Source organism: Lampetra fluviatilis, chromosome 7 (genome assembly GCF_964198595.1).
Source record: "Lampetra fluviatilis chromosome 7, kcLamFluv1.1, whole genome shotgun sequence".
In the NCBI taxonomy this organism is placed as follows: Eukaryota; Metazoa; Chordata; class Hyperoartia; order Petromyzontiformes; family Petromyzontidae; genus Lampetra; species Lampetra fluviatilis.
In genome coordinates, this window is record NC_136281.1 from 16,487,305 (window position 1) to 16,509,102 (window position 21,798).

The 21,798-nt window shown below is 48.3% G+C and overlaps 1 protein-coding gene across 4 annotated transcripts; it reads right to left on the reverse strand.

The window, feature by feature from the left end:
- Window positions 1-401: 401 nt before the first annotated feature.
- On the reverse strand, window positions 402-21,456 carry TTC13 (tetratricopeptide repeat domain 13). Of its 4 annotated transcripts, none has more exons than XM_078858692.1 (23): window positions 21,082-21,456; window positions 18,547-18,629; window positions 18,319-18,394; window positions 17,478-17,548; window positions 17,274-17,339; window positions 16,014-16,106; window positions 15,189-15,305; window positions 14,492-14,602; window positions 10,738-10,820; window positions 9,749-9,890; window positions 8,620-8,794; window positions 7,012-7,168; window positions 6,461-6,591; window positions 6,065-6,197; window positions 5,829-5,921; window positions 5,569-5,652; window positions 5,102-5,183; window positions 4,626-4,744; window positions 4,118-4,253; window positions 3,342-3,421; window positions 2,747-2,825; window positions 2,560-2,639; window positions 402-2,259 (listed from the first exon to the last, which is right to left on the reverse strand). In XM_078858692.1, exons 1-23 carry the CDS (start codon window positions 21,419-21,421, stop codon window positions 2,145-2,147), a joined length of 2,646 nt encoding a protein of 881 aa, XP_078714818.1. In that variant the 5' UTR covers window positions 21,422-21,456; the 3' UTR covers window positions 402-2,144. The 4 variants fall into 4 exon arrangements, with proteins under 4 accessions (XP_078714818.1, XP_078714822.1, XP_078714821.1 ...); XM_078858696.1 differs by having other exon boundaries at window positions 18,547-18,590; window positions 21,082-21,441; XM_078858695.1 differs by having other exon boundaries at window positions 10,738-10,817; window positions 21,082-21,441.
- Between the last annotated feature and the right edge of the window lie 342 nt (window positions 21,457-21,798).

The following is a 21,798-nucleotide window of genomic DNA, read 5'->3' on the forward strand; positions in this document are numbered from 1 at the left end:
GACACCAGTGGTGAGTGGGGTGGGTGAATCAGTTGATGGTTAAACCAGTGGTGAGTGGGGTGAGCGAGTGAATCAGTCTCCGTCTTCTTCGAGGAATGTCGAAAGGCAGGAAGGAGGCGGCTGTGTGCGCCACTGTTTGGGACTCGCGTGTTTATTTTGGACGTCCGCGTTCCCAGGGATGGTGGGTCATATGGAGATTGGGGTTTGGTCACGCAATCATTTTAGGTTAATCGATCAGGAATTATTTGGGGTTGGTGCACCGCCCTGCTGGTTTTGAGACACTGAGGTTTTCAAGGACACGTAAATAATACATTTAAATTACCCTCATCACCTCCGCTGTTTGGTATATAAACAACCAACACTGGTAAGAAATTATAAAAAACACGCAATTCGAATTATACTGATGAAGGCACTGTTTAATGCAGACTTAAGTAACAATCTTGCATCCAACTGAGAATGTCACATACAGTTCTTGCTCTTATGTATGGCAAAGATTGAGCAATCGAATCCAAGTTTTCAAATTAAACAAGGTAATAGAGACTTTTTTATTGTATTTTTCCCCTGGGCGTTTGACGCCTCAAATTAAAAGTGCCAGCAACCTCCGCCGTCGGAACTCTTGGCAGGTGTTAGAAAAATCAAAGGCGCCTTTGTACGCAAACTCATTTCATGCATTGAAGAGATGACTTTGATCAAACATGTCCTGGCAATCTAAGTAAAATGACCACTCGTGCCCTCACCCCCTAACTGCGGCGCTTTTCACCGGCCACGGTGGTGGTGTCAACACTGCAGGTCGGTGGTGTAAACACTGAAGGTCGGCGCCATTCGACAGAAAGGCGTCAGGCATCCTTTCTCGAGATTTCACCAAAAGCTCATCGGAGACTCGATTTGTTCACCACCCCATGACCATCACCAGTCATCCCGCACTCTGCGCAATGACCACGTCTCAGGGTGAACGCCATCTACCAGAGTGTTTGGGGGTTAGGCAGCCAGTTGTGTTGACGCACGCAACTTTAACCACATTTAAATTGAGTACTTTGCAATCAATTGATTCATTGATGCAAAACACTGCCTTTTAAGTGCCTACTCTTGCAAACAATGCCATGGAGTATTTTAATAACTCAGTTACAAAGAAGAATGCTGCTTCCATCATGCCCAGCAGGATCCACTTGATCCATGCAGGGCAGCATCGGCGATGGTGGTGCGGAATCATCTGAGCCGAGGTTGTACGGCAACGCACATTGACCACCGACCGAGCCTCAAAACAAAATGCGTAACTCCATCAACGTGCATGCTCTTGGTTTCTGAGCCAAAACAGATCAAATTGACTTCTGCAGAGTAATTCTTCGATGGTTTGCACCGGCCACATCTTATGCAGGCATTCTTAAATAAAAAAAAACACCTGGTTCCTCATATTTGGTTGTCAATGATTGGAGTGTGACAAAATCCCTGCCTAAGCGTGCATTCCGACACTACTACCAAACAATAATCAAATATAAATTAAACATAAAATAATCTCTTTCAGTGTTCCCTTTATGTACTGTATGTCTAAGACAAACGTCCCTTTTTCATATTTTAAAGGGCTTAGCCACAGTTAATATACCTTCTATTCTCCAGTGATGTGCAACATACATGTACTTGAAGTGGCCAACATTTCTTCAAAAATAAAATTCTGGAAAGTAAATTTATGACACTTTTTTCGAATTGCACAATTTCTTGCATGAAATATGCTGTTAAGTAACAAGGCCCCAAAGGTTCTCAACTTCCTGTCATCAAAGTCCACACCGATTTGGATTTGCCTCAAACCAAATGCTGGTTAACACAACATTCTAACAAAGAACCACATACATCTGTTGTCTGATTTGACCACCAGCTGCGGTGACTTAAAGATCCGGTCGCAATCATCATGCACATCTGAGCATATCACCTAAATTTAACTGAAAAGAGGCGACTGCTAAACCTGAAACATTTGAATGTTTAGTCACAATGACCGTCGATTGAGAGCCCGTTGGCCTAGATAGGCAAGGAAGATTGGGCTACAGTGGTCCCTGATCACAAAAGTTGACGACTTGTTGGGGTGTAAATAACAGCAAAGACAAATTAAAATAATTTATGGTTGTGAAGGAGAGAGGTGGGCCCCAGTGGCGCTAGGACGCGCGGTGGCAGTGCGACGCTGCGTCCGTGTTGAGCACCTCCAACACGCCCCGCAGCGTTGGGAATGTCTCGGCCACGCTCGGCAGCCCTGACTGCACCCACGATGCACTGGGGGGGGGGGGGTTGGGATGGGGGCACGGACAGGAGAATGGACTGTATGATACAAAACCAGTGAGGTCAATCGCACAAAAAACGGTACAGCCCAACGTTCAGTCCTTCACACCGGAAGGGTATGTGGAAGATTAAGTTGCATTTATTAACAATGCCTGATTCAGTCAAGAATAAGATTAATCTAAGTGGAGAAGTGCAGTTTGAAACTAGGCAGTGTGGGCCAATGTACACCAGGGGAACGGTTTCAGCCAAAAGGGGATGGATGAGTGCAAAACCACAAGGAAATACATCTAGTACCTTTTTAATTTAATCCAAGTTCTCATCGTACTGATGAAGGCGTCCGGACTGCCAGCAGTCATGGCCTCCAGGTCAACCAGCTGACAAGAGCACACGTACACACGCCACGCCTCCACGTGACAAACAGCAACAAGAACAACAACCAAGCCCAGCGGGTGCTACCCCCCACACTGTCGGCACGACTCACCATTCCCTTCGGGATTTTCACGGAGATCTCTTTGCCGCTGGCCAGCAGACCCCCGACCAAAATGGTGTACGCGACCACGCTGGAGGAGAATGTATCGCACAAAGAAACAAATGCCAAAGTAAATAAGCATCGCCTATGATTCAGTGAGATGTCAGTGGAATAAATATGGGGAAAGTGCAGAAATACAAGTCGATGTCTCAAACCTGAGATTTTTCGTGGGACTGAGATTTCTGCATTAGAGCAGCGGCTTCTTGGCTAGCTATCGAACAAAGACGGTCACTGCATTGCGCTCCTTCAGATGCGCTTCTGCGGCCTTCTGGAATGCTCTTCCGATATTAGGAAGCCACTGGAACTATGCACTGTTAAATCATCTAGATTGGAAACTAATTTCGTTACAAGTGCTTTTTGTGTTTAGTTTTCTGTTCTTCCCCCATACCACCGATTATCACGGTTGGCTACGTACGTACGGTGCGAAAGAAGTTCGATATACATACGGCAATAATGATGTTGCATCATATCTAATAGCGGTGTCCTTTGTAGCTGGTCCCCCCAATCACTGACCTCTGGTGGGTCAAAGAGGAGGTGAAACGCTCACCTGGAGCCCCTCGAGAGAGGCATGAGGTTGTAGAAGTAGTAAACCATGGACAGCATTATATTGCACAGCGTGTCCACATCCTGGAAGCACACAACCGCACATTGTTGAATTAATCGTTTAAACACATGGGCCCTGAAGCTCAAGGTTACTGCGAGACAAAAAACTAGTAGTGAAGCGTGGATCTGCGCTCGTGTTTTTCTTTACAGCAGCAGAAAAACTCTTGAGAAGATATATTTTTCATCGGCTGTTGTCCATCGACTGCTGGATGTAGGTCTTTCCACACCGTCTCTCGGTAAAGTGACTTTACCAAAAGACCCAAAGAATATGAACTCCTGCTGCCACGGAAGCTTTAAGTCAACAATTGTTGGGATCGTAGTGCAGTGCCCTAACCGCTGCACAACCATTCTTCACACACAGGCAATATAAAGGTGCAGCTCTGCAATTTCCTGGTCACGCCACTACTGGCGGAGGGTATTTTTAACGCAATCTTCCACGCTGGCCAGACATCTTGGAAGATGTGGGAGTCCCCACACTTTAACCCACCGCAAGTGACCTGCAAATCGATGTTGGTGTGCCCATTTATACTCCTTAGTGGACAGAGATGGCGGAGATTCAAGAAAATTGCCCACTGTTCAACCTCTGGATTTCAAGTCCCAGTGTACTAATCATTACACTACAGCAGCATCCCACAAACAACACACACACTGTACAAATAACATACAGCAACTGCACACATTTGTACTCTCCTCTAAAATATCCCGGACACGCACACTCACGCCGGGCTGTGCCGAGAGTCGCATGCGCTTGCCCTGCTCCAGGAACTGCTGGAAGAGCTCGCGGATTTCCGAGTGGTACTCGTCCGTGCGCCGCTGCGTCGTCTGCGTGTCCGCAATGAACAGCACGTTTCCCACACTGCAGGATGGCGATGGGGTCGGGGGACAGGGACGGACAAGTTGAAAGGGCCCCTGGTTCCCTCGTGGATGACCTGGGTCTCTCTGATGAATGAGCACCCAGCTCCCTGAAGATCCCCTGGGACTTATTGTTGGTGCTGGCACACGGTCAATTTATCCAGGTGCTGTGCCATGGCGTTGTTTTTTTCTCTCCTCTCTCCCATGCTACCCTGTCCTGACCCTCTCACCCTGTTTTTAATTTGGTAAATAGTCTCGAGGTGCACTTGAGTGTATAGGTATGTTGAACATCTTTCTCTTCACCATACGTAGCAAACCGTGCTAATCGGAGGCGCGGGGGAAGGACAACAAACTAAACACCAAAAGCAGTGCTTACGCATCGCCCGTCATGGTGAGCGTGAAGCCGTCCAGCTGCTGGTCACGGTCGGCCCTGCCCGGCACCTTGGTGGCCACCATGAATCCAGGCTGCTGCTGCCGCCCGCTGTGGAAGATCTTCTGAGGCCACCCCCGCCATCATCATTAGCACGAAGGACAACAGCAAAATAATTAACAGGAGCACCACCACCACCTTCAGCAACCACCAATAACTCTTATGCTGTCGTCAACTCTAAAACCTCCACCACCAACAACAATACAATAAAAAAAAAATCACTGCCATCAGCTACACCATCATCTATAATCACAACAGAAATTCAACAATACCATCATAATACCACCACTGCTGTCAACACCGATACCAACCACAATAACCACCATTATGATTAACAGCCATACCACCAGCATCAACATCATCGTGACCACCACTGCCACCACCCTCCCCTACGACAACGAAGGGTCAGCACGAGCGCTCACCTTGAGAGCCGGGAGGAGGTCCTCCACCGACCTCGCCTTCTCCACGGACTCCCTGGTCTCTCCGTGCAGCTTGGGGTTCGTTCTGTGCGCAGCGGCAAAAACTCTTGTAGCGCAGCACGTTCAGACGAGCCTCACAAAGTCAAGTCACCGTGCCCCCCTGCTCTCCAACCCGTCTCCATATACACACATCCAATCGTTTATCGAGCAACAGATGCCAACATGTCCTTCTTGTCAAATGAACACGTCACCAATAACACTAGGAGCAGAACGAATGCAGTTTGGCACGAAACAATGAACCCAATTCTTTAGATTTTTTCATCAGCCAGTACAGGAAATGAATGCCATGTGCTATGCCAGTATAGGAAATCAATGCCACATGTCATGTACAATCAAATAACATCTGCAGTAATACGTCAGTTTCACGTTAGCCGTATGGAATGCAGGCATGTGACAATGCGAAAGAGTACCCATAATGCTGTAAGAGTTTCTCTTTCACGGAGGTCAGCATCCTGTCAAAGTACGTCGCGTAGCGCAGGTTGCTGACGTGACCCCTGTAAGCACAAGTCGATGTTAATGCCGACAATGCAGTGTCAGTGCCGGTGTTGACGTACGAGTCAGTGATGGCGTTAGTGCTGGTGTTTATATATGACCATGTGTTGGTGTCAGGTACTGGTGTTAATGCTGCTGTTGATGCGCAAGTCAGTGCCGTCGCGGATGCAGTTTTAACCTGACGAGGTTGATGTGGCTGTTGAAGCCGCTTTTTAGGCCACGTGCCGGCATCAGGTCTAACCACAGAACTGGCTGGTCTGGGTCAACCATCCTGAACCATGCACGCACAGACGGCCGCACACAAACACGACAAGTTTCCTATCGAGGCAGCTGTACAGTACGATATCGGTACGACGACGCGTGCTCAAAACGCCAAGGAGCCCCGCGCACGTCCCGCCGCAGCGCGACATTCACCTCCTCCACTTGACGGCGACATCGAAGAGGTCCCTCCACGCCAGCCTACGGCTCTTCCCGGCCACGCGCACCTTGCCATTCCGCCACACGTGCTGGAGCGTCTGCATGACTTCCAGTGCCGCCATGCCCATGGCTGCACTCGGTCAAGGCACGAACGAGCGTCAAACGCTCATTTATCAGTGGGGGGGAAGAAAAAAAAAGAAAAAACAACCGTTCTCGGTTACTTCTAGATTTGAAGCTTTCATGACTGCAAGGATTCATACTCTTTGGTTTTTTCGGTAAAGTCACGTAGGTAAAATATAAATGAAAACAACTAAATTAAATCACGACTTTTCGGGCGCAACACAAGCGTCAGTCTACATGCGTCGATGTCACCCGCGACACGAAGCCCCCCACCTCTGTGAACCCTGCGGTTGGGCAGAAAGCCGGGCGCGTCGTACTGCATGAGGGAGCCCAGGCGGTCGGCCGCACACACCAGCTCCCGAACGTCGGCACCGTAAGCGTCGAAGCTCTGCGGCACAACGTCCCTGGCGGGGGAGGGGCGCGGGAGGAGGCGCGGCGAGTTGGCGCGGCGAGACAAAGGACTCTTTTCACTGTATTTTGAGCATACAATGTTAAGTAACGAACTCCGTTTCAACTAAGACATGGGCATGAGTTCCTATGAGAGGGCTTGGGGCAGACCAGCAAGACCTAGGCCAGGATTTATCAAATTAAAATCCTTGCAACCCTCCCCCACATGCAGCTTTCCGTGACGTGCGATTACCAACCGTCAGGTGCGCAGTCGATTGATTGGCACACAAGTTGGAAATCATCTGTAAGCACGGAAAGCCGTGCCGCCGGGAGGAGTCGCGCGGACTGGAGTTTCATAGCAGCCGAAAGATGAGGGTGGCGGAAACCCCGAAGGCCGCGGGCGGCGGTGGTGGCGGGGGAAGGCGCACGGCCCTCACCTGATGGAAGGCTGCAGGCCCGGCTGCTCCTCGTATCCCTCGAGCAGGAACGGCAGGTTCTTGGCCCAGTGCTCGCGGAACGCTGCCGTGAGGTCGTGGTCGGCACTGCAGTCGGCCACGGGCGTGTCCAGGTTGGCGTGCAGGTACCGGGAGTACTCTGAGAACATAAACAATTAAACCGCAAAGTGAGCGCACATTTGCCAGGCATGGCAAAATACAAACTGTGACTTGAGTTGTACCTGCAAAGTTATCTCCTAAACTTTAAAGGATTTATTTGTGCCAAAACTACTGTTCTAGCACCCTGATAATAATTGTTTAAGGGCGCTTTAGAAATTATATTCTATTATAATAAATTACACTTGTTCATATTTTCATATTTGCTTTCCCTCGTATATGAACATGTTACGGAATAAAACATCAGCTTCTCTACGTGGATGCAGTGGCGCTCACCTGTAATCCAGCGCTTCGCATGCTCGGATCAGTGGATCATACACATCTGTCAAACTCCCAAATATTCTGGGCTACGAGGTGGCCAGGAGGTGACAGGACAGCAAATTACTTTATAAACCCGTCTGTGCAGACCTGCGAAAGCCATCTCCTGGTAAGCGTGGATATCTTCCGGTTTCCTCCCAAACAAACCCTAAACACTCCATTAATCTGAATTTGTCAAACATCCCAATGCAGGCCTCTCCGAACATGACGTCTCGGGACTCAAACATATTTACCGAGCTAAACAATTTACTTTGTTAGTTATTCATAATGCCCACTTGGGAAGGGCCAAATACTGTCTGCGTACATTGTCTGTGGGCCTTTTGCTGTCATTTGGAGGTTAGCAGAGCATGAGACATAATTCACAAGTGTACGATATGACTGGGTACCCCATTTGAAATCGAGACTTCTGGTCTCAATGGGCTCTCACTTCGCTATAAGGGGTCATCTGCATGTCAGGGTGAATGGCCAAACAAAAATCCCAAGAGTAAAACATCACCAGCAATTGCGTTTCGTCGTTATAAAGCTCTATATTTCTCTCAACGTGTCACAAATTAACTACCGGATTACAAGTTGCACCACACAAAATAACTGATCTCAATGTGGCCTGCCCTGGTTAAGAATAACACAGCGAATTTAAATGGGTTCAGGGCAGGTATGCGCAATCTCACAAAACAAATCGACCCTTCACAGCCCAGAGCCCTGAAAACGACAGCGGCGCACCATCCGTGCCTCCCCACCCGCACCTCCCCCCTCCCTCCACCCCCGCGGCAAGCACGCAACACACGGCCAATGCGGGCGCCGCACACGGCGACACGGCCGCATTCCGAGCATGCTAATGGTGCGACAGTGGACAACGGAAAATAACGAGAGTGACTGTGACCGGACACCGAAAACGACAACTCAGAGTTGCACACACTGGGGGGCGACTACAAAATGATCCCCCTACAACCGTGCCCACTGCTGGGACAAGTGCCATCGTAGCGAGCACCTATTTAGGCCGGGAAGGCGCGCAAGGCAGCAGTGTGGCTGGCACCACGGCCGGCCGCCCTCACCTCCCCGGGTACTGTTTACAACATCGACGTCGGTTCGGCAACGCACGCTCACAAACACGCACACCTCGGAGGTACTTAACACGCAGGTACTCTGGGCTGGCCTTCTGCCCCGGCAGCGGCTCGTTGAGCATCACTTTGGTCTGCGCCTTGACGCCCTCGTAGAACTGGCCCAGCGCGACGTGGCTCAGCCCCTTCATGTACTGGCAAACCTCGTTGGAGGGCTCCAGCTGCAGGCAGCGCTGACAACGGGGCAACAACGCAAGCGGCGGTTACAACTCTGCTGCCTCCACACACCTCGCGACTTCACGGGGACCGCGAGTGCACGCAACCGTGCCTCGTCTTGCTCGCTCGCGAGAGAGCCACCAAACGGAGCACACACCCATGCCGAGGACTCGGGCGGCCAGACTGCCTGCGTCAGCTCATCCACGCTGCGTTCGAACCGCTGCCACGCTGCAGGTCAACACCACTTGTCTTTCCGCTTCGTTCCCCGGATTCCTCGGCTTTGGAGCGCCCTCCCATCGTCTCTTTCCTAAGATTTCATAAAGCTTGCTCAAGTCAAGAAACGATTGAACTCTTCCATAATAGAGGTTTTTTGGGGTTAAGCAGCGTAAAAATGAATGTGCCGTTACACTCACCACCACCCAACACTGCCAATTAGTCAGGTACGTCACGTAAACAAAACATCCCAATTTGTTATGAGTACAGCAGGGTAAACCCACAACGTTGACAATTTGAGCACAAAGTTTCTACCAGTAATTACAACTAGCTTCATCAAGGGCACAGCCAGAGTTGCCAATATTGGTCGTGAAAGCCTACGTGTTCGTATGAACTCTTATCAAAAGTCCAAAAAAAGTCAAAAGTCACTTTATTGTCAAGTGTGTTACATGCATGACATACAACAGTGCCGTTTGTGGCTGGCTGCTTGGCGATTCAGGCCCTTTGTATATTGTGCTTAGCAATGATGATGATAAAAAAAATACAACGACCTCTCTCAGAACCTCATCCTCTCACTAGATCAAATTCCCACATACCACCGGTCATTTGCAAATTCACCACACAACTGGCACGACTCATCGAATTCTTGCGCATCAACAGAAACGGCCGTGGCTCAGACAGCCAAACCAGGGCTCGCACAGCTTCCCCAGAGCAGGATGGGGGGGGAGGGGTCACCACAAAAAAAAATCTCCTCTCACCTTGAAGTCGTTGAGGGCCTGGCTGGGCTCGCCGTGGTGGTACAGCATGATGCCGCGCAGCTGCAGCGACAGCACGTGCTTCTGGTTGAGAAGCAGCGCCTTCTGGAAGCTCTCCATCGCCGCCTCGAAATCGCCCAACTCCCTGCAAGGCCACAAAGCGAGGGTCGACAGCGGCCATGGAGTTTGTCAGCCGGCGTGGGCCCTCCGCCACGCCTCGAGCCCCGCTCGCTCGCTCGCACAGGAGGCGTGTGCGGGACCGGGTTTGTTTACAGACTTGTACGGGCATATGACGATGCATCCATGAAAACCGATTCTTACAGTCGCAAAAACAACAAAAAAGGACGTTGTTTCCGATGGATATGAAATGCATGCAACTAATATGGTCATTATAAATTGAGCCTAATGGAGAAAAACATTGTAAAAGTGAATAAAAATGAGAAACGGTATAGGAATGAGACATCAAATAAACGAGATAATATCATCTATTCTCAAATAAAACTGTGGCCGTAAACAGGGGCGATGGTCTATGACATATCAGCGATTCTATATGCTGTTGTCATTTGATATGGCCAACTTCAGAGAAGGCTCATGCTTGATAGATCCCCTTAGGAAATGCTATTCACCAACTCATAAACATACACAACAATAATTATGTACGCGCTTATAGTAACTCACTGCTGGATGAAGCCCTTCCAATGGGTGTGCTCGTCATGGGTTTTATTGGCAATATTTCACCACACTCATCAATGAGCGTTTGTGAAAGGAGAAGCCAGGATCGGTTGTGATATTACTACATTAATGTTCGCCTTGGCGGGAAACCAAAGCGCGGCTACCCAGATCATCACAGCGCTTGAACCACTGGTACACCGCTCTCCATATGTGTGATTTTTAAAAAAACACAATCGGTAGAGCGCTGTCCGGTTCACGAAGAGGGAGCTCATGACAGAGAGAAACGAAGCGATTCGACGGACGCCGTGGAATGCTTCCACCTGTAGGCCTGGCCGAGGCTGCGGTAGACGTCTGTGTAGTCCGACTTCAGCCTCAGGGCGTCTTTGAACGTGTCCACAGCCTCCTGCGTGTGACACGCGCGCACGGAATACTCTCACAACTAGTCGTGTCGCGGGACTCGCATAGCACAGGTAGCGGGACATCAAAGGACAACAGCTTGCCAACAAATCCCTGGAGTCAAGCAAAGTTGTGTCTGGTATGTACGTGAATGGGAAAACTACCCGGGACAACCAAGTGTGATAAGCTAGGTCTGCATCGTGGCCAGAAGAAGGCAGTACAACAATGGATTCTTGAATATCTGCTCGTGTGTGTGGAGCATTACGCGTAATATAATTGCACCTATGGAATGTGCCCAATCCAGTCAGATCTCTGAAGCCAAGCAGAGTTCGGGCGGTGTTTGGATGGACGACCACCACACACAAACAGGTTGTCACAGCGCTGTGGGGATACATCTTGGGCAGCAGAGGACAATGTAGAAAAAAGCAATGTTGGACCGCACTTCTATGCTTCCACATCTACGCCCCTCTCCTCCACCAATCTGCACTGACCACTGTGTTGAAATACGATCAATTAACACGTTTGACCTGCACAGAATGGATTTACAAAGGGCTGTACATGTAATAAGTAATGAAAAGTGTTTTGTGCGGGGCCAGGTACAGATATGTGGAGCCCCCACAGGCAGTGTTGGGCTTCAGAGTGGCCTCATCAGAGAGTAAAATGATTTAACATTACTCACACAGAGCAATGCAAGTGCTGCTGTAAATCAACCAACTGCATTGTCTACTGTATGTATGCTGAACTTATTTCACACCGTACGTAGCCAACCGTGCTATTCGGAGGCGCGGGGAAGGACAATACACTAAACACAAAAAGCATCTTGGCTTCTCTGTATTTATTTTCGGTCGCGCGATATTCGTTCAGTCATGCATTTGCGATGATAGAGTTGCTAACTGTTGTTTGTTGGCGTTTTCCCCACATCGCACACACAGGAAAGTAAGCTTTGATTTACGTGGATAGCCGACACCACAGTGTGACAGCTGATCACTAGCCGTCCTGTGTTAACTAAAGAAGCTGCTGGAGGATGACGAGTCTATTATGCAGTCGGGCGGTGTCAGTGTTGTAGAACGAACAGCCGCGTGTGTCAGCAGAGCACTCCAGGAGACCAGGCCCCACCCAATCCAGGCATGTTCCCCGAGACACAGGGTCACCACCAGGCACGTAACGACGCATCGATTCCGTATAGATTCTTGCGCTCACGGTGTGTGCTTCCAATCATGCATGTCGAAAAAAACTGTTTACCTCTCATCCGACCTAAACGCAATTGATATTACGTTGTGAATTGTACAAAAACAAACAGATGAGACAAAAAATAATTCCTAATCGAATCTTGACCCTGAATCATGATAATTCATTGAATCACTTGAATGAATTTAATCGTTATCGACTCAATACCATTGCTAGGTTCTCAAAACCATGCCAAAATAAGGCAAATTGTAAATTTTTACCCTTTGTCCCAACAAAGGGAATTTGTCTCATCACTCAACTTACAGATTTGGCATGCATTCGTAGGTGATCTGCATCTTGCACGACACAAAAGGCAAACAAGATCTCAATCTTGAGGTGGCAATCTCCCTGGATTTTGGCTGAGCTGACGACGGAATGACCCTGTCGCGACCACCCCACGGCATGCTGGTTACAATCAAGATGGAGTCACTCAGGACCTCTGCCCCCGGCTGGGAGGGGTGGGGAGAGGGCTCAAAACTCCACGTACGCCGCCCGCCACGGCTGCCTCTCTGTACGGCTGCCTCTTGCCACGGCTGCCTCTTGCCACGGCTGCCTCTTGCCACGGCTGCCTCTTGCCACGGCTGCCTCTTGCCACGGCTGCCTCTTGCCACGGCTGCCTCTTGCCACGGCTGCCTCTTGCCACGGCTGCCTCTTGCCACGGCTGCCTCTTGCCACGGCTGCCTCTTGCCACGGCTGCCTCTTGCCACGGCTGCCTCTTGCCACGGCTGCCTCTTGCCACGGCTGCCTCTTGCCACGGCTGCCTCTTGCCACGGCTGCCTCTTGCCACGGCTGCCTCTTGCCACGGCTGCCTCTTGCCACGGCTGCCTCTTGCCACGGCTGCCTCTTGCCACGGCTGCCTCTTGCCACGGCTGCCTCTTGCCACGGCTGCCTCTTGCCACGGCTGCCTCTTGCCACGGCTGCCTCTTGCCACGGCTGCCTCTCTGTACGGCTGCCTCTTGCCACGGCTGCCTCTTGCCACGGCTGCCTCTTGCCACGGCTGCCTCTCTGTACGGCTGCCTCTTGCCACGGCTGCCTCTTGCCACGGCTGCCTCTTGCCACGGCTGCCTCTTGCCACGGCTGCCTCTTGCCACGGCTGCCTCTTGCCATGACTGCCTCACGCCACGGTTGCCGCAGTGACGCTGCGAGGCGTTGGTGGAAACCGCTTCAGTGCGACTTAAGAGTGCGACTCACGCGGTCAACTGATAGCGCACACCCGCAGGTGGGAACCCATGAGGCGCCGCAAATATCCGAAACATTTTTAGAAGCGTTCACCGACTTCTGCGGGAAGCTGTGGCTTCACCTTTTGCCTCACAACAAAATGACGAGGTGGTTTATCTTGACAATTTTGACCATTTACACATTGTTTTTAGCTACGTAGTCAATGAAGCACCATTGATATACATACGGAGTGGTGGTCAATAAGTACCACTGATTATACCAAAACAATTTGTTGCACAAACCTACTTAGCATTTTGAAGCACAATCTTTGAGTATTATTTAATTACTAGCCTTTTGCCCGTCCAAATCTGAAACTAGCAAGCGAAAAGCAGACCACCATCAATTCGTGTGCAATTTGTAAGGCCGCAGTGACACAGACTTATTTAATTTAAAGGTTATAATCCCTTGTTCATCACGACGTCCTTTTTACTTCTATCTCTCAACAGGTTACGGAGATCACGTGACGTGAGGGTTCTGCCTTTGTAGTGAGGGTTGTGAGTTGACGCTGAGGAGGGGGGAGGAGGCGCCTCGGCCCCCCATGTGGAGTGACGTCAGCCGCTAATTATTATTAATGGAGGGGTGTCCATTTGGAAAACGTCACCTCTTCATGATTATTCATGTGGGGGGGCTGTTTCAATGTGGAGTGACGTCACCTGCTCATGATTATTAATGAGGGGGGCTGGCCCACGTGGAGTGACGTCACGCGCGGGACACAGACATTCTCGGCTCATTATAGTAGTAAATATCGGAGTCATTGGATGCATTTCAATAGCACATGAAAAATTCATGACCAATCTTAAAACTAAAAAGTATATAATAGGTGACGTTTCAGACAATCGACCTTCACAGCACAGAGAGAGACCACAGCTGTAAATCAGTGTCTTATTGATCAGCGTGATGAGTTTAAAAATATTAATTTTACACCTATGCTAACAGTCCTTTCATTTGTTGTTTTCATTTGTACTCGCATAATATTTCCCATTGTTATAATTTGATCGGTTAAACGAAGGAACACCTCTAGCCCTAATGGTTTATCGACACAGATAACGCTCCTTAAAAAAAAATTCTCTAAAAGCAGCAACAGCACTTCACGATAACCTTTTGCCCCCGCACTTGCGCAAGAGAACGAAAAAATCAATTCATCAAGAAGGTGTGACGCCAGAACCCTCAAAGCCGGGGCAAACCCGCGCTCCCCGTGGCATGTCCCCCGCGTTCCTCCACCCCGTCGCTCACCCGCAGCTTGCCGCGGTGGTAGAAGGTCAGGCCCTTGTAGTGCATGGCGACCGGCTGATTCATGTCCAGCTCCAGAGACTTCTGGAAGTCCTCGTAGGCCTTCGGGTAGTCCTGCAGGCAGGGCGGACAGCAATGGTGATGTTTACAATTCTCATTTCGGCATCACAATTACATAAAGTACTATAATGATGACGCCAATATTTTATTTGGGGAAGCCTTGCTAAATTTGGAGAATTTTTCATGAGGGTCCAACATTGCCACGATTGGCCAATTTCATTTGTGACTTGTTGGTATGTGGGAGGAAATGCGAGTAAACCATTACTGTTCTTACCAGGCTGAAACTCGCTTACCTTCCAAGCTCTAACACAATTGGGGATATTGAGGGTGATTATTAAAATATACATCTTTCAATGCAAACTTTATAATTGCATTGAATAAAAATGTACCACCAAAGAAATTACAAATATGCAACTTTGAAAATTACCATACGAATTGGATTTTGTTTCTGTTCCACGACAATCTTGCCATTTGTAATTATCTCCGATGTTTAACCCCCAATGCTGGCAGCTTCTTCTCATGGAATGAAACGTCAGACATCACGCCGTGCCACACGCGGTACAACCAGAAAACCCATCGGAGAGCCATGCTGCTGCTGTTGTTTTTATTGTCAGGTTTCGGTTCACGGCAGGGCACGGACCTCGGACATGAAGCTGAATGTCCCGCGCAGCAGGTAGAGCCGGGCCGACGGGCGCAGCGCGATCGCCCGGGTGCAGTCGGCCACCGCCTCCGCCGTCCGGCCCAGCGGGGACAACAGCTGCCACAGCACGACAATCGGCCGTTAATTCACACGCACACGGCCCTCCTGTCAATCCACCGCTGGACGAGGGCCTCCCCCCCCCCACACCGCGAGGGTTCTTTTACCGTTACCTTATCATGCTGCTCAGTGCGGGTCAGTAAAGTGGGGACCGTATATGTGTGGAAGCATAGAAGTCGAGCGCGCAAATGAATGTTTTCCGAACTTCCCTCTGCTGCCCACCAAGTAGCCCCGTAACCCCAATGACAACCCCTGTTTGTGCGTGGTGGTCACCCATCCAAGCACTGTCCAGGCTGAATCCTGTTTAGCTTCAGAACACTGATGCGATCGGGTGCATTCTTGCTGACTTGGCCATAGGCTTCAATCGCTTACTTTTGTGAACACCATTTTGGCCGTAGGCAACACAAAACGATCGCAATGAAGGCAGATATGATCAGTTCTAGAGCACTAATACTTAGACTTTAATTATCTAATTCTAAACATAAACAAGCAAAACTATAATGAAAAAGAGACGTTTATTAATGTGTCTATGTCAATAGCATATTCTCAAAACCTTTCAAGCATCGCTCTTTCTTTCGTCATTATTGAACACTAATATCTTTAGCAGGTGTGACGTGTAAAAGACAGCATGGTGAAATTCTATCACAACCGCATTGCAAAAACATGCATTGCAGTTAAAACGCCTGTGGTCAGACAGGGCCCGCTCACCTCTGCACGCTGCTCATAGACGTACGCTGCCTCTGGTTGCAACTGCAGAACTTGATCGAAATCGGCGAGCGCCCGTTGCATGTTCTCAATATCCTGACAGCGCCAGTGTGGGTGGGGGGGTCAGTGCACGATTCAGACCGTCATGGCACCACCACAACTCTTATATAACCGAGGTTATCGCAAGTGTGCAGTATTCACAAGTGTCCTCTCTCTCCATTCATTGCCACTGTTTTCACACTGGTTCTCTCATTAATTAATCGATGCAAAATAACGCGATAAACCGATCGGTTTTTTTTCAAACATGCTTTCAAATCAAATTAAAACATTCTGCCCTAAATTAAATCGTTACATTGTGGGAGTACATATTTTGCATCGATATAACTCATGTAAAGGTTCCTTACAAGAAACCACTGAACAGGGGTGTGCAGAAGTCCACACCTACGTAATGTTTTCCAATTGCGAAGACCCAGAGGTATCCCTTGCAAAATGAGGTTTGTTATGTCAGGAGGCTTTCACCTGATGGTAAAAGTGCGTATGATGCACGGACGGCATAATGCTTTCCAACACTGCGTTTCTCTTTGGGTACGAAAGCCGATGGCTATCTGTCAGGGCAAAATTCTTTTGTATACAGTAAAACCTTGGATTGAGAGCATAATTCGTTCGGGAAACGTGTTTGTCATCCAAAGCACTCGTATATCAGTTGTGATCACGTGACGCTCGGCAGACAAAGCGTGTACACATACTACTCGTATTGCAAGACCTCGCTCGTTTATCAAATTAATATTTATTTTAAAAATTTGCTCGTCTTGCAAAACACTCGCAGACCAAGTTACTCGCAATCCAAGGTTCGACTGTATTTGCAAAGTCATTATTGCTGTCGTTAATCTTTAAGGTGTTGGAAACGCCTTCATCAATTTGGCAGGTTTTCAATTAGTCTTTCACAGCAACGCATAACTTTAAAGTTAAGGTTGGTTCATATAATCTCGGTGAGAGTTATATGTATGTTGAACTTCTTTCACGCCGTACATAGCCAACTGTGATAATTGGAGGTGCGGGTTACGCCCCCTTTACGAATGGATGGACAGCGAGAGCTCAAGCATTAAAGGTGTTCCACCTTCATCGGAAAGCAGTAAAAAGGTGTTTGATTATAGTCTATGTATTGGCTCTTCTTCAGTAGTCTATATTGCACATCAGGAAACACTGACAGTAAAGCATTGAAATGTGGCAGTGCAAAGAAAAATATTATTGCAATCTCCTTACCTGCAGCCCTTTCCGTGCATATGCAATGGCCCTGCCGTACACAGCACTGACCAGGTCTGCGTTGTCCTAGTGTTCGTAGAAAAGCATAGGCACATTGCAGAATTGTTGGGACTCATTGTGTGCGGCGTTAAAGACTCCCTCGTCAAGAGGGAGGCGGCGAGTACACTGTGCATCATGGACACCGCTGTGCAAAGTGGACTTTACCTGCAGCAGAGACGTGAAGTGTTTGATTGCCTCATCGTTCAGTCCAAAGTGTATTAACACAAACCCGTAGGCTGAAAACGGAGAAAGAAAATCGGTTGTGTAAAACTGTGCACAGGGCACCAGAAAGGCAGTGGATTTAGGCCGAATATACTACATCTCCTTTAACGTGCATTTTAAATGGAATGCTCCACGTGTTGTATCTTGCTGGGTTGTTAAAAATTGTAAAGAGAACTTATATTTTTTGTAAACTATACCTCTTTAATAGCATCACTATGCTATGATTGACAGAGCTGGTTGACCCAGATTGCCATTGGGAAAATAGACTTCTGGTCTCAATGGGCACTCAACCGATTTTAAACACCGTCTTTCTGTCATGTAGCATGTGTAGTTAGCATCAGTAAAAGTGTATTTTAATATTTCATGAACAGAAATTTTTATTTTTAAGCATGTAAACTTGACACTTCATCATCCTAAATCTTTGTGGCATCGCAGCAACTCTGCTTTGCAATCACACAATAGTGTGCGAATAAGCACAACAAGTGTGGTTTGATTGATGAGATATCCAATGCTTATATAAATAAAAAATTATATGATTTACTCAGCAAAGCCTCACAGGGTGATTGGATTGTTTAATCAAGGCAAGTTTTCATAACTACACAAGTCCTTTATAAGTAAAGCTTAACTTAAAAACTATCAACAACATGAAAAAAAAACAACGATTGTACGAGCACACGGCCAAACATAAACACCACTTTAAAAACGCAGCGGTGATCGTGCGGTGATGCCTGCAATAAACAAGATAAGCGGACTTCCCCAATTCTCTGTCGCACACGATACAGACCGAGCTGGCGGTCGGTGTCGAGCACTCCGCTGGGAAAAGGAAACTTCCTCTGCTCCGCCAAAACCACGGCCTGGCTCTGCACGGCACAGATAAGGGGACATCATCGAAGCTAAAGGGGCGGCACGCCTCGGCTCATCTGTTCACGCGCAATGAATAAAAAAAGGCACCGTATATTTATAGGTGGGGGGGGGAAGAATTGTAAAATTAGTAACCAAAGTTTGACGTTACCAGAAAGTTTTCGTTGTTGATGGATGACTGTTCACACGACACCACTGAATCACAAGCGACGGGAAAATCGTGCCTTAAAGAAACTGTAAAAAGATGCGAAAAATTAAACAAAGATACGGATTTTCAAAAGCTGTCCACCTCAAGTAAAACTGCACATGCTGACAGTCGCAATGATAAATGGCAGGGCAGGCCAACAACTCTTTCGCACGCAGTAATTTTGATGTATTTAGCTGCAATTGTCAACTTCTCGTTGCGTTTCCCCACATGTCCACGTTTGCCGCATTGACCTCTGCCTAACATAGAACTACTGAAAACATCCATTCATTGACGAAGACAACTCTGGGCACGGCAGCCTTTTATTAAACACGTGATACACGGCGACTAGAACGACGAGATCAGTCATTGCAAATGCATATCTGGTGGAATTTGTTTGGTTCGTCGTGTTGGCAATGATTGCAGTCTCCCCTTGCTGTAGTCAAAAGGTCTCGCTAGTTTTTATTAAAGGCTGATATGTCTGTACTCGTTGTCTCGAGTGGTATACCTGTCAACCCATATACGGTTTACCCGTATTCCTGTACAGGGAAATTGAGTTTTCAGGTCCATACGGCATCCAGCCGTTTCAATACTGGCAAAAAACAAATGCTGTCTATTTGTTTGTGTTTCTCCCTTGTGATGGGACTTTGTAGGATGTACGTTGACATTTATAAGGGCACGAGGTGACCAATAAGGTCCTAATTGGTCTGTAATAAGGTAGGCACTGATAAGGGGTTGACAGGTATGAGCGCGGTCATATTCCCAGTAACCTTACACGTTTTCATATTTACCATATATAATACCCACAGTTACACACCGGATTTAGGGTGACTTAATAACTGAATGCACACAATTAAAAAAGACGGCGGCAGCTATTGCAACCAAAGATCGGTAAATCAAATTGTATTTTTTTTTTAAACAAATTCTACATTGCAAATCATAACTGTAAACAGGTCAGCAGAATTGTCATGCTCGTGAGGTTATGGAAAGTTCTCAGTGCAGCTGTGGCTACACGCGAAAATACACAAACTCCTCAAAATTCACGTGGTTTTCCAGTCTTCTAAAGAATGAATTGACCGTAGATGCTGTTGATAGCTTACACACGGTGTGCAAACTCTGCCAGATTGTTGCAATTCCACATTTCAAAGTCGGGAACCAGTCCAGGATTTACCAAGTGATATGTAGTTCACCGCAAGTACTCGGTGTGGTTAATGCAGACACAGATTCCTTGCAAAAGGTTTCTGTTTGGTGTTTGAACATCTTAACACCTGTTTAATTGCCAGAAAGGGTAACACACATTCTTATATTTTGATATTTAGTTGCAAAGACGCACAAAGAACAATGGGGCAAAGATGAGCCAATCTCGGAAATTCCACATTCCCATGCCAGGTTTTGTGTCTCTGGCATCAAGCATTGTTGATACTTTACAAGGTAAAACGTTACATACTATGCGTACATTTTCATCAACTTTTTGGTTGTCGCATACAATACTGTTTATAGAATGGCGAGTGCGTGAATGGGTGGGTGAATGAGATAGAAAGTGAGTTAAGGAGTCAGTAATGCTCTTTTTGAGTGAACTAATAACTCCAGTCAATAATAATTACAATAACAGCAGCATTGCGAGCTGAAATAACAATTATATTGCGTTTAACACGTAGGCTTTCGCGACCAATATTATCCATAAGAGGTGTTTTGGGTTAGATCGCGTAAATATATAAATGTGTCGTTAAACCCGCCACCACCCGACACAGACAGTTGCAATAACTGGCGAAACGTCGTACTCAGATTGTAAATGTTGTGGCTTGGCTCTCCAACACACCGGTGTGCTGTACTAGTACACTACACTATACACTACATTACTCTAGACTATACACTACACACTAGTGCTGTACTAGTGACCATTTGGCACGTTCTGTTTACGTGACAACCCTTACTAGTTGGCCGTGTCGGGTGGTGGCGGGTTTAACGACACATTTATATATTTACACGATCTAACCCAAATCCCTCTATTATCGATTATATTGCGCTTGCCATTCATCACCAATGACAGCTACAACTTGAATGATTTGAGCCACAGGTGAGTTGTTTAGTCAATGACTAACCCACTCACTGGCTTACTGGGATAATAAGCCAGCCACAACTTTACCCAGTCACGGAATTAATGAAGCACCCACCAATCTCACCAGGCCACCCACTGGTTAACTTAATGAGCGAATGCGTCACTCACTCACTGCCTTAGCGAAGCCACTCACTGACTTAACCGAATGGAGTGAATGAATCACTCGCATTGAGTGACTTACAGAATAATCAGTCACCTAACGAGTAACTAAATGAATGAATCACCGACGTAGCCAGTCACCCACTGCCTGACGTTACGAGTACATACATCACTCGCTCACCGACCGACTGACTGACTGAGCCCTTTAACCCACCGAGAGCGAGTTTAGTGATCGAATGAATGAACGGGTTGAGTGAGGCGCGATTTGGGTGCGCGAATCGCACCGGGCACCGCGTCGGCGCAGAGTTGTGGAAGGCGGCTCCATCGCTCCCCGCACTCGGCGCCTCGCTCGGGAGACGCTGTGCCGGGCTCCGCCTGGCCCGGCGGCGGCGGCTGCTGAGGCTGATGCTGCTGCTGAGGCTGATGTTGCTGACACACCTGCCCAGGTTCCTGTTCGCCCCCAAACAGCGGCAGGCTCTGAAAGAACTCGGCGCCGCGCGTGGACGACGACGAGGCGGCGAAGATGAGAAGCAGCGAAATCAGCAGCGGCATGCGCGAGAGACGAGGAGACGGGAGGGGAGAGGGAGGAGGAGGTGTAGGAGCTGACAACACCAACACCGCCATGATGATGATGGTGGTGGTGATCACCGCCCCCAACGCTGCCGCGGGGAGTGACGGGCGGCCGGAAGCAGGAAGCGCGGTACCGGAAACACGTGCGAGTTCGCGCGGGAAAGCCGCTCGCCACGTGTTTGAGTTTGTGTTCGGTTCGTGGTGGTTGGCTCAATTGTCGAAGCAGTGCTGCCTCACTTATTACAGACTTTATTGGTCACCCCGTGCCCTTTGTAAATGTCAACGTGCATCCCACAAAGTCCCATCACAAGGGAGAAACACAAACAAATAGACAATCACCACGAGTACACACACCACTACAAACCTGTCAACCACTTATCAGTGCCTACCTTATTACAGACAAATTCAGGGCTTATTGGTCACCCCGTGCC